Source organism: Macaca fascicularis, chromosome 7, assembly GCF_037993035.2.
Source record: "Macaca fascicularis isolate 582-1 chromosome 7, T2T-MFA8v1.1".
In the NCBI taxonomy this organism is placed as follows: Eukaryota; Metazoa; Chordata; class Mammalia; order Primates; family Cercopithecidae; genus Macaca; species Macaca fascicularis.
The window spans coordinates 87,665,795-87,679,317 of record NC_088381.1 but is presented as its reverse complement, the minus strand read 5'-3'; the positions used below and the strand labels follow the sequence as shown (position 1 = coordinate 87,679,317).

Genomic DNA, 13,523 nt, shown 5'->3' with positions numbered 1-13,523 from the left:
GCTGAGATTACAGGCACCGGCCACATGGCTGAGATTACAATCAGCCATGCCTGGCTGATTTTTGTGTTTTTAGTAGAGACGGGGTTTCTCCATGTTGGTCAGGCTGTTCTTGAACTCCTGACCTCAGGTGATCTGCCTGCCTCGGCCTCCCAAAATGCTGGGATTACAGGCGTGAGCCACCACACCCGGCCAGATTACTTAATTTCTATAATACCTGTGTAGGAGCTTCAGAGCTGGAAGATCCCTAAAAAGGTTAACTTAAACATTTATGTTTAAGATTATCTATCTCTGATGTAGGATCCTTGCAATATTTTATGGCTGTGAAAATGTCTTTATTCTATTTACTGTATAAGATAGTAACAAACTTTTAACAATGTTTTTACATTTTGTCACTTTATCTCCTAATTAATTGACATAGAGAGGTTTTTATGATTACTTAGCTGAAAAATACACCTCTGAAAAAAATGTCTGAAACTCCATCTAATCCTAGGATATACTGGAAAATTGCAATACCCCTAGCCTTGTAAGAGCTTTCTTGATATAGGGACAAAAAATGTATTTTTATTTTTGTGTTGGGAGTTAATGACTTTATATTTAAGAAGCCATATGTATGTATGTGTATATGTATATATTGCTACAGAAGGACTCCTCACAGACTAGGAACTAGGCTGCCATTTGGGAGATTTCTAAATAGCATGGGTGAGGGTGAGAATGAAACACCTGGAACATCATGTTCTCCTCTTTCGCTTCACTCAACATTTTCAGAGTTTTTTGCATACAATGAATATCCCGAAAAGCAGTATGATATCCCAAAGATAGTATTTTGAACATCCTGAAGAGCTGGAAACTGCCCGAGAGTAGTGTGTGAGTTAACAGAAAGGTTTGAGTGGTGCTAGGGATTACCAGGCATGTTTCAAGGACATAGAGCTCCAGGCGTTCTCTTAGTATAAGCCGGCTGCAACATCCCCTTTTTCTGATGTTCTTCTTTCATAGCAAAATGTATAGTCTTGGCAAATCATTTTAAATGTCCTGTTGATAGCTGGAATTGGTAGCATTATTTTAAGAAAAGCAAGAGCTTTTTGTATTCCCTTCTACATTTTCAAGTCTCTCTTTGTTTAACCAATTATATATATTAAAATTCTTTTTATTAATAATGATAAAATTTCTCTTTCTTGAGACTGCACATGACTGTTATTATCTAGGTACCTGGTCCTCCAGAATTTCCTGTTCAGATACCATGAGCCCACTTTCACAGCTTGCCTGAGCCTCTTCTCTGGGTCTTTCCTCCTAAGAGTGGACCATATCATGTGTGCATCCCTAGACTGCAGAGGTATTGAGGGGCCCTGTATGCAAAACGTGTGGACAAAGCCTCCACATGTGGGCAGCAGGGTCCACATTCATACATGAGAGACCCCTTATGGTGGGGTTTGGAACTAGAGAAGAGGTGGACTGAAGGTCTCACAGTCAAAGGCCTGCTCTGTTCATGCTGACATTCTGGTGCAGAAATTTAAGGAGCCTGGGGATTTTGGATTGGAAACTGGCCTTCTAGTAGTTATGAGGCTATGAGAAGATATTTTATTTACATTTTGTTAGCTTGCTGTGTAGCTTTTAGTCATATGTTACATGGGCTTCATTTGTACTCTTGCCTTGGGTCTCATAGACATTTGGGATGGATTTTCTTGTTCTGTACAGCTCTTATGGCCCTCTCAGGTACTGAAATAACTCATAGGAGACAAAGACAAGCCTGATTCATGAAATCATGGGAGAATTATTTACTTCATGTTTCCAAGACACATCATGGGAACTAAAGATAAGCACATTTATAGCCTAACTCTAAAGTAGACATTGTAACTGGGCCAATATAAGCCAGGAAACCCTACCCACCCATTGCCAAATTTCTGCCTCTAAAAGCCCTAGAAACTAGAAGGTATTATTAGAGAGACACCAACATGCCATCATAATATTTACACCAGATTTAGAGAAAACATCTCCTGCAAGATGTTCCTCTAATAAAAAACTGCTAGTGATTTTTGGATCTTTTAGTATTTCTTCATTTATTGTTATTATCCACTTATTAATTCAACAATTATTTGCTGTGTGCTATTATGTGCCTGGAAATGTAGATATCTTCCCATTTGGGCCTTCCACTAAGCATCAATAGATCACCCAAATATCTAATTGAGACTCTACGTCTCTCAATGTCTACTAGTGGGAGGTGAATAGCATTTTAAGGCAATGTGTGAGCCCAGACGATTGAGGAGAGTAGAATGGAGAGGTCCAAACTGTGGACTCTGTAGTCAAATGGTCTTATCATGGCTCAGCTCCACCATATACTAGAGGGCAAATGACAACCTCAATACCTCTTTGTCTGTACAATAAGGACAATAAAAGAACCCAACTCACAGGGTTTTTGGAAAAACTAAACAAAATAATACTTACAAAGCTCTAGTAAGAATGTCTACATATGGTCAGAACTCATTATATATTGATTGATTATGTTATTATTATTACTAGTTGTTCTCGTAAATTGAAAGGGGAACAAGACTGAAAGAATATTGTACAATTGTTTAATCTTAGAGAATCAAAGAACAGAAAGATGAACCTGACTCCAGACCATTATCAGGTGACAGCAAAATTCCTAATAACTGCCTTATTCATATTGAAACTGGCCTTGGCATAATAACTTTTATGTTAGGTGATGTATATGCCCTCAAAATTATGTAAAATATTTATATTTTAGGTCTTTTTTTTCCTATTTATGGCTAGCTGGTTATCTAAGCACTCTTCATTGAATAGGGGGCTATCCTATTCAATGAAGATTGCCTGTTTTTGTCTACTTTGTTGAGGATTATAGGGCTGTAAGTGTGTGGCTTTGTCCCACACACCTATTCTCTATTCTGTTTCATTGGCCTATGTGTCTTTTTATTGTGCCAGTACCATGCTGTTTTGGTTACTGTAGACTTATAGTTTGAAGTCAGGTAATGTAATACCTCTGGCTTTGTTGTTTTTGCTTAGGATTGCTTTCGCTATTTGAGCTCTTTTTTTGGTTCCATATGAATTTTAGAAGAGGTTTTTCTAATTCTGTGAAGAATGACGTTGATAGTTTGATAGGAATAGCATTGAATTTGTATATTGCTTTGGGCAATATGGCCATTGTAATGACATTAAGTCTTTCAATTCATGGGCACAAAATGTTTTTCCGTTAATTTGTGTTGTCTCTGATTTCTCTGATCAGTGTTTTGTAGTTATGCTTGTTGAGATCTTTCATCTTGCTGAAATGTTTTCCTAGGTATTTCATTTTCTTTGTGGCTATTGTATATGCAATTATGCTCTTGATTGGACTCTCAGCCTGGGCATTATTCGCATATAGAAATGTTTACTGATTTTTGTACATTGATTTTGTATCCTGAAACCTTGCTAAAATTGTTTATCAGTTCTAGTGGCCTTTTGGTAAAGTCTTTTGAGTTTTTAAACTATAGAATCATTATCAGTGAAAATACATAGTTTGACTTCTTCCTTTCCTATTTATATGACTTTTCTTTTTTCTTTTTTTCCTGATTGCTGTAAATAGGACTTCCAGTACTATATTGAATAGGAGTTGTGAGAGTGGACATCCTTGTCTTGTTCCAGGTCCCAAGAGGAATGGTCTCAGCTTTTGCCCATTCAATATCATGTTAGCTATGGGTTTGTCATAGATGGCTATTATTTTGAGATATGGTCTTTTGATACCAAGTCTGTTCAGGATTTTTATCATGAAGGGATGTTGAGTGTTATCAAAAGCTTTTCCTGCATCCATTAAGGTGATCATATCGTTTTTATTTTTTATTCAGTTTATGTAGTGAATCAAATTGATTTGTATATGTCAAGTCAACCTTGCATCCCAGGAACAAAGCCTACTTGATCATAGTGACTTAACTTATTGATGTGCTGCTGAATTCGGTTTGCTAGTATTTGTTGAGGATTTTTGCATCCACGTCCATCAGGATATTGGCCTGATGTTTTCTTTCTTTGTTTCGTCTCTGCCAGATTTTGGCAATAGGCTGATGTTAGCTTTATAGAATGAGTTAGGGAGGAACCCTTCCTTTTTGATTTTTTTTTGGGAATAGTTTCAGTAGGATTGATACCATTTCTTCTTTATATGTCTGGTAGAATTCAACTGCGAATCCCTCTGGTCCTGGGCTTTTTTTGGTTAGTAGAGTTTCTTTTTTTAATTACTGATTCAATTTCAGAGCTTGATATTTGTCTATTAAGGATTACAATCTCTTCCTAATTCAATCTTAGGAGATTGTGAGGTTTCAGGAATTTATCAGTTTCTTCCAGATTTTCTAATTTATGTGCATGGAGTTGTTCACAGTATTCTCTGAGGATCTTTTTTATTTCTGTGGGATCAGTTGTAATGTCATTTTTGTCCTTTTTGACTATAATCATTTGGATCTTCTTTTTTATTATTTTTAATCTAACTAGCAGTCTATCAGTCTTATTTTTTCAAAAGACTAACTCTTGGTTTCATTGACCTTTTGTATAGATTTTTGCACCTCAATTTCATTAAGCTGTTCTCTAATTTTAGTTATTTCTTTTCTTCTGCTAGCTAGGGAGTTGGTTTGTCCTTTATTTTCTAATTCCTTGAGGTGAAAAGTGCAAGAGGATGAAGCTAGACCCTTGCTTTTCACCATATAAGAAAACTAACAGGATGGATTAAAGATTTAAATGTAAGACCACAAACTATAAAAATCCTAGACCAAAACCTAGGAGATATTCTTCTTGACATTGACCTTGGGAAAAAAATTAGCTAAGTCCCCCAAAGAAATTGCAACAAAACCAAAAATTGACAAGTGGGACTTAGGTGAACTAAAGTGCTTCTATACAGAAAGAGAAACTATCAAGAAGGGAAACAGACAACTTACAGAATGGGAGAAAATATTTGCAAACTATGCATCTGACAAAGGTCTAATATCCCAAATGTAAATAGAACTTAAACAATACAATGGACAAAAAACAAATAGCCCTATTAATAATGGGAAAAAGACATGAATAGATCATTCTCAATAAAAAGACATACAAGCATACAAGCAGCCAACACACATATGAAAAAATGCTTATCATCACTAATTGTCAGAGAAATTCATATCAAAAACACAATGAGATACCATCTCATGCCAATCAGAATGGCCATTATTAAAAAGTCAAAAACAACAGATGCTTGTGAGCCTATAGAAAAAAAAGGAGTGCTTATGCAGTGTTGTTGGGAATGTAAATTAGTTCGCCCCGCGGGCAGAATTTTGGAGACTTCTCAAATCACTTAGAACAAAGCTACTATTTGATCCAGCAATCCTATTTCTCTCTCTCTCTCTATTACATATATACATATATATATATATAAATAGATTATGACAAATAGATTATGCCAAAAAGACCAAAAAGACACATACACTTGTATGTTCTTCTCAGCACTATTCAGTAAAGACAGAATCAACCTAGGTGCCCATAAATGGTAGACTAGATAAAGAAAATATGGTTTATACATTATTAGATACTATACAACCACAAAAAAGAATGGAATCATGTCTTTTGCAGCAACATGAATGGAGCTACAGGCAATAATCCTAAGCAAATTAATTCGGGAACAGAAAGTCAAATACTACATGTTCTCACTTACCAGTGGGAGCTAAACATTAAGCACACATGGACATATACATGGGAACAATAGACACTGCGGACTACAAGAGGTGTGAGGAAGGGTGGGGGATGGGTTGGGAAACTACCTGTTGAATACTATACTTACTACCTTGGTGCAACAAATCCACATAACAAACCTGCACATGTACCCTCTGTATCTAAAATAAAAGTTGAAATTAAAAAAGGAATGAAAGGGAATGAATAAAGCAGATGTTTATAGGCCCTCCCAAATTTCTGGCTTACAACATGCTTTCGAAGATTTTATAAAATCATTTTTAAATTTAATAATTTTTAAAATTTGGAATAGTTACAGATTTACATAAATGTTGGATATCACAGAATATAATTACACCTCATGCTATTTTTCTTATTGTTATATTACTATGGTACATTTGTCAAACAAATAAACCAATATTGATGCATTATTATTAATTACATTGTACCTTTTATTCAGATTTCTTTTGTTCTTCCTTAAGGAAATGGCTTACTCATGTTGTCCACTTTTTATTTATCATGGCAGTTATTTAATTTATTGTCCTTATGTTCTTTATGTTCCCAAAAAGCTTTTTGAAATTATTCTGTAAATAAATACTTGAAAATACTTGATGAGCTTCCATTACTTAGAGGAAATGGTGAAATCTATAACATAAATACAGTGCAGTTCTAGTTTTTATCTCTTTAAGTGAACATTTGACTCCCCCTCCACTCTGCCCACATCTGTGCATGGTTTCTTATTTATTTACTTGACATGTAAAACATGTATATATTTGTCATGTACAACATGATGTTTTGAAATATGTCTACATAGTAAAATGGCTCAGTTGAGTCAATTAACATATACATCCTAGCCCTACCAGTCTCTCCCTCTTATTTCATCAAACCTATACTTTCTTGTTTCCGTGTTCTATCCTACCTCAGATTCTGGTACACATATTATGAGATTCTATCGGGGTATAGGTTCTGCATGGTGATAAGAAAATCTAGGATAATAATATTTCTCATACTACACCACCACTCTACACCTTAGGCCTTGTTCTAGTAGAAAAACTTGTTCCAAGATCAATTATCAATCCTAATTCCAATTTTTGCCCAGTCCTGTTCCACTGTTTGAACCTCTGAACTATGTGCAGTTTCCTCATATTTCTATGCCTCTGAACATGCTGCTGCTTCTGCTGGAAATATTGACCAACTCTTCATCTTCAATACCCTAATTAAAAGCCTTATTTTCAGCCAGCTTTCAGCATGGTTTTACAAGGAGTTATTTAGTAGAGACTACACTTGCACTTTCTCTGCCTAACCATATTCTCCAGCTGCTTACCCAATCACTTGTCCATCATTTCCCTCAGGGTTTTGATGATGCATAAAGATTCCTGAGAGTTTCTTCCCTTTGGCATCCAGGAACGTAGAAATCTTTTGCATACCAAGATCAGAAGCTATGGCATGGCTGTAAACTCACAAAATACTATCTTTCTGAGGGAGAGACAGCGAGAGAAAGAAGAGAGAGAAAGAGAAAACAAACTCAAGACCGCTTTTTAGGCTGTACAAGAGGAAATGTGGCACGTATATAAGAGAAGCATCATTATATAAATCTCAGTCTTTTAGTGTGCGTATCTTGGTATCGATCACATTTTTATTTCAAAGGCTTTTCTGATCCAAGATCTTGGATTGTTCAAATCCATGCGGTGGGACCACACTCAAGAAAAAGTCCAGGGTAAGCTTTCCATCTAGAATGATACCTTAACCACCAGTGAAAGAGGCAAGGTCAGTTGTCATTGATTCAAATTACATTCGAAGATAAATTCTTTACTTCTATAAATTCTTCACCTGCTTTATAACGTCTGTTCTAGTAATTAATTTAAGAAATAGTATATTACAATTTAAAGTGTGTGTCAATATAATTTCAATTGGAATTCAGTTCTAGGTTTACTAGGTTTATCATCATCAGTAAACTTAGATAATTTAATTCCCCTCTCTGTACCTTATTTTTTTCCCAATGGTTAGATGAGTGTGATAAAATCAAACAATCTCTAAAATCCTTTATACATAGATAAGTATAGGACTTAACATAAATTATGCTTCAGTCTCAGATGATTTAGGGAGGTCATTTAAAACTGCTGCTCTAATATAAATGGTTTTATGTCAGGAATTGGGTTGCATTAAGTTTAGTAAATATTTATTAAGTGAAAGGATGCATTAATATTGGTACTTATGAAATATAAATCAAATCAATGATACCTTAAACAATCTATACATTGTGCTATGCTAACTCATTTGCAGATTTTTTCAATATTTTTCCTTATCTTTCAGCTCCACAAAGATTAGTAAATTGTTTCCTCAATTGGGGCCGATTAGAGGAACAGGATAGGATTAATAAGTAATAAAATAATGTCAGGTAACAAGAGACATAAAAGCATGCACATGTGTCATAATGTCTCTATGAGGGATATTGAAGTCAAGAACACTATTGTATGAAAAGTTTTCCATGAGATAGAACTTGCTGTTAGGAAAGAGATCCAGAATAGTATATGGCTGCCCTTTGTAAATCTCTCAGGAGAGGGACTAAGACAATCTCTTTCCCAGAAGATTCCAAGAGTTGCATTCTTTGAAGTTGTTCTATTGGAAATAATTTGTATAGGCTCATGGAGTTAAATAAACGAGGAAACTTTTTTCTTTAATTACACAAATCCCATTTTAACTAATATATATTCTTTAGCATTGTCTTAAAGAGATCAAGTTTAACCTAAGAACCTGGGTAGACCAGTAGAAACAATCCATCCCATAGAGGCTCTGGTTCATAGAGTTCAGATGTCTGATACCGGTGTTCCTGAAATTCTACCACAAAAATGATCAAGAGTTAGTCTGGCAGATTGTTTATAGATTTTTTTGTCCATTGTCTAATTTGAGTCTTACCATGGGTAGCATTATGTCACAGGGGAGGTTAATAGATGTTAGAAAAATTATGTTAATGTTACATAGCCTGAAGAAGCAGAGCTGTGAGTTGTTCTATCTTTAAATCCTGTGCTGTTTCTCCCAGCAAAGATAGCAAAAAGATCTTAAGTCCTAGACTTTGATTAATTTGATAAACTCCTCAGAAGGAGTCTAGATAAAGTTGAGTTGTCACCACTCAGGGTGAATACAGCAGCGGTCCAAACATCTTTGGGCATCCATGCTTGAACTCTTGAATACATCTGTGCAAGGATATAGAATGTACTCCGTTGCTGCTCCAGTGAAAGGAATATATTTGAGAGGGTGAGTGTGAGCAGTAGATACACAGTCTAAGAGTTGGACAAGCATGAGCATGCATATAGATGAGAATCAAGAGGCTAATATAGTAAGGAGGTTAGTGTTCTAAGATGACTCCTATCTAGGTGTCTGTCTCTCCTTCCAATCAGCATTTTCTCTGATAGCTAAGATGGATAATGATAATTATATATTCACTTAAAGTATGTTATGCACATAAGTGCTTTATATGTAATATCTATTTAATATGTACAACACTCTATATAAATGTACTATTCTTATCCACATTTTACACTTGAGAATACTGAGGCAAAGGGAAGTGAAGTAACTTGCCTAAAGTCATAAAGTTAGTAAATGGTGAAGCAGAAATTTGAACCTAGACAAGTTGGGGGTTCCAGGCATCTTCTTTTTTACAACTTCTCTTCCCCAGCTTCCATCGCAGCTACTTTCCTCCTGTGGCCATGATCTTTCTTTATGGCACCCCAATTAATTCAAGATCAATTGCTAACTTTTAAGCTTAACACACAAGACTCTGTAATCTAGGCTTGCCTTCTTTTCAGCCTCATCTTCTGCCACTTTTCTATGTGGATTCTGTGCTGAATCATACTCAACTTGCTGGCACTCCCCAAAGAGGATGGTGTGATGATTTTTACCTTCACATATTCTATTTGCTAGGCCTGCAAAGTTCTTCCTGCCCTGTCTACTCTTTTGTGCCCACACCCTGCAATCCTCCTCCTCATCAGGTTAACTCTAACTCATCTATCAGAATTCCACCCAGTGACAGCATTTGAAAAGGCAATCCTATCTCTCCTGGGCTTCCTTCTTGAGCCCTTTCCCAGAGAACTGTCACAGTTCACATGTGGACCTCCTCCACTTGATTGACAATACTTGCCAAATCAAATAATGACTGAATTAATGATCAGTATCCCATCACTTGTTATTACATCCCCACTGTAAATTTAATGTGAGAAGAGTTGGGCACAGACTCTATGCTGTGATGATCTTGCCAGTTGTAGCTATAGTCTTTGTCTCTAAATAGCATATATAATTAAAAAAAAACCTTTTCATGATTAGAAGAAAAAGAGTCTTTTGATTATTGTAGAAGGTTGAAGGCTTTCAAATGAGAAACATATTTGGTGGCTTTGATGCCATCAGACCTAGGATATGCGTAGTAGTTAGGAAAATAAATCATGAACTCCCATTGCCTAGGTTCAAATACCAACTCTGCCAGTCACTAGCTCTATGACCTTGGGCAAGTTAGTTACTCTTTCTGTACTTCAGTTTCCTCATTTCTGAAGTGGGAATAGGAGTGAGATACTACTTTATAAGATCATTATGGGCATTAAATGAGCTATAATATGTAAAACATCTAGAATCAAAGTTGGTATATAGTAAGTACATTATAAGTGTTTTCTATTTACCTAAGCATTTTTTCAACCCTAATGATTTTGCCAACTGGTGATGACTGAGCACAATTTGGCTTTGTTGGTAAGGGGCACAAACTATTCAATGATTTTAGGAATGTGAAACATATTCTCCAATTGAAGGACTTTGCACGATAAGAAAGCAATTGTTTAAATTCAGTTCTTTTTGTGGTGGCAAGTGCCTGTAATCCCAGCTACTCGGGAGGCCGAGGCAGAAGAATCACTTGAACCCGGGAGGTGGAGCTTGTAGTGGGCCAAGATTGCACCACTGCACTCCAGCCTGGGCGACAGAGTGAGACTTCCTTTCCAAAAAATAATAATAACAATAAAATAAAATAAATAATAAATTCAGTTCTTTTATAAGAAATTTATCTATGTATCTATGTTTCTATGTATCTATGTATGTATGTATGTATGTATGTATGTATGTATGTATCTATCTATCTATCTATCTATCTATCTATCTGTCTGTCTATCTAATCTTTCTATCTACCTATCATTTATTTAAGGATTTGTAAGTTAGGTGTGTTCTGGAATAAGAATACTACAATTATACCAGCCCTTTCACTAAAAATTATATTGGGCAATTTGCTTCTTTAATCTTTAGTGCTCTGCTCTGTAAAATGGAGATAATAAAAATTATGATATTATTGTGAGGATGGAATGAAGTAACATACGCAAAGAGTTTAGCACACGATTCTGCACATGGTAAAATGCTCAGTAAATGTTAGCAACTATTAATGATATTTCTTTAATGGATATGGGCAGATATTATAGCTATTATCTCAGAAATAAAATCATATATGTTTTTAATATTTTCTAGTAGTTACATTATATAGCTTTTAAATAATAACAAAATAGACCAAATTATAAATTGTGCTTACTGGAGAGATTCCACTTGATAGATTCAAATTAAAAGGAAACACCTCATAAATTCAAAACGTGTTCTATAGATCTCATTTGAATTCTGAAACAGTTTTGTGAGGTAAAAAATTTTATCATTCATCTTCTATAGATGAGAAAGCTGAGATTCAGGGAAGATAAATAGATTTATCCAAAGTTATAAAGCTGATGAGGGCACTCAAACTTATACCATTCAGCTTCTGGGCAGTGCTCTTTCTGCTGTCCATGCAGAAAAGAGGTATTCTGAGTAAAGACGGAAAATAGCTTGTAATTTTCATATTTCATAAAAGCCATTTTTATTTCAAGAAACTTTGGATCTTGTCTAATATTAATCTCCTTTAAGAATTTTTTCCTGATTATTTTTAAGCATTATTTTCTCTGTATGATGTAAGCATTCCTTTTACAGTTTATAAAATGGCTTCAGACACTTATTTTTAAACTATCATTTATAACATTATCTGTATGATAAATTTCATTCCTAATTTTTATCTATGATAACAAGGACAGAGAGTTATCTGGGTTTTTTTCAAGGCAAAGGGATTGAGCATGACAGGGACCTGCAAAGGGATTGAGGATGATACAGAACTCAATAACTTTTAAATGTTTCAACTCTTCAGAGCAACATAGAAAAAAGTATTTCTCTGTATAAGTTGATCACTTCTCATGTATTCCTTATTGGCAAGCAAAATGGAATTTTCAACCTGCAGATCAAGTTTATGATTCAGACTTCCTCAATGTTGATTTATAAGCACCAAAAATGACTTAATTTTTAATTGATGAGACTTTCAATCTAATTGAGAAATTGGAATCTGAGTCTTCCTCTCTTGATTAAATAAAATGTTACTTTTCTATAGGTGAGTAGTATATATTATCTTTGAAGGATTCTGAAATTTTATACATCAGATCTTATACTCTGACTTCATGCTTTTATTTTGCCTCAAAAAATTAATTACTTAATTAAATAAAGTTTTCACTCCAAAGCAAATTTCTGACAAGAGAAGTTGGAGGTGGGGAGAGAGAGCACTGATTAGGGAAAAACATTAAACTCAATAAAAAAGTCTCAGATTCTCTAGGTTCTTGTATGGAGAAAAGGAACTATAAGACTAATTATGGAAGAAATTCAAATGTGAGTCAATACTGTGGAAATAAAGCTAATAATAAGAAAAATATTCATGAACTATGCTCAAGAAATATGAAGAACTTTCTCTACCATATTTAACATCGTGTAGGTATTTTCACAAGACTCTTACTGTTAGGCTTTACCACGCTTACAATGATTTATAACATATATTTATTTTTGCAGAGAACCAGAGTCACTCCACCAGTCCTGCCTGGGGCCCCATGAAAGTGGCCAACAATGTCACTGAGTTTATATTCCTGGGACTTTCCCAAGATTCTGGAATGCAATTGATGTTCTTTGTTTTATTTTTCCTCTTCTACGTTGTGATCGTGGTGGGAAATTTGCTCATTTTGCTTATGGTCTTTTCTGACTCCCGACTGCACACACCCATGTATTTCTTCCTCAGTAACCTGTCTTTTGTGGATATTGCCTATTCCTCAGCCACAGCACCCAAGATGATTGCAGACTTTATTTCTGAGAAAAAGACTATTTCCTACTGGGGCTGTATAACTCAGATGTTTACCTTCCACTTTTTTGGTTGTGCTGAGATTTTTGTTTTGACCGTCATGGCTTTTGATCGTTATGCTGCTATCTGCCAACCCCTCCGTTACACTGTCATCATGAGTGCTAATGCTTGTACTGTGCTGGCATCACTGTCCTGGTTGGGGGCCCTGGGTCATTCCTTTGTTCAGACCCTCCTGACCTTCCAGCTGCCCTTCTGTAATGCTCAGGTTATAGACCATTACTTTTGTGATGTCCACCCAGTCCTAAAACTTGCCTGTGCTGATACAACTCTGGTAAATATGTTGGTAGTTGCCAACAGTGGTCTCATCTCCCTGGGGTGTTTCCTCATTCTTTTGGCCTCCTACACAGTCATTCTGTTTAGTCTTCGAAAACAGTCTGCAGAGAGCCGACGTAAAGCTCTCTCTACCTGTGGATCTCATCTGACTGTAGTAACTTTCTTCTTTGTTCCATGTATCTTTATTTATCTCCGTCCATCCACTACTTTCCCATTGGATAAAGCTGTGTCTGTGTTCTATACTACCATCACCCCAATGCTGAACCCACTCATCTATACGCTGCGGAATGAGGATGTAAAGAATGCCATGAGGCGGCTATGGAGTAGCAAGATCTCCTTGAAGGAAAAGCAGAGAGGATAG

At 35.7% G+C, this 13,523-nt stretch overlaps 1 protein-coding gene across 1 annotated transcript; it reads left to right on the top strand.

Moving 5' to 3' along the window:
* The first annotated feature begins 7,353 nt into the window (after positions 1–7,353).
* Positions 7,354–13,523, top strand: LOC107130342 (olfactory receptor 4S2-like). Its single transcript, XM_015453477.3, has 2 exons — positions 7,354–7,387; positions 12,547–13,523. Exons 1-2 carry the CDS (start codon positions 7,354–7,356, stop codon positions 13,521–13,523), a joined length of 1,011 nt encoding a protein of 336 aa, XP_015308963.2.

Bases quoted from the DNA above. Each gene is read 5' to 3' on its own strand.
- LOC107130342 (XM_015453477.3), top strand. From the start codon at position 7,354: ATGCGGTGGGACCACACTCAAGAAAAAGTCCAGG. The intron at 7,388-12,546 runs GTAAGCTTTCCA...TTATTTTTGCAG, and splicing joins CACTCAAGAAAAAGTCCAGG to AGAACCAGAGTCACTCCACC.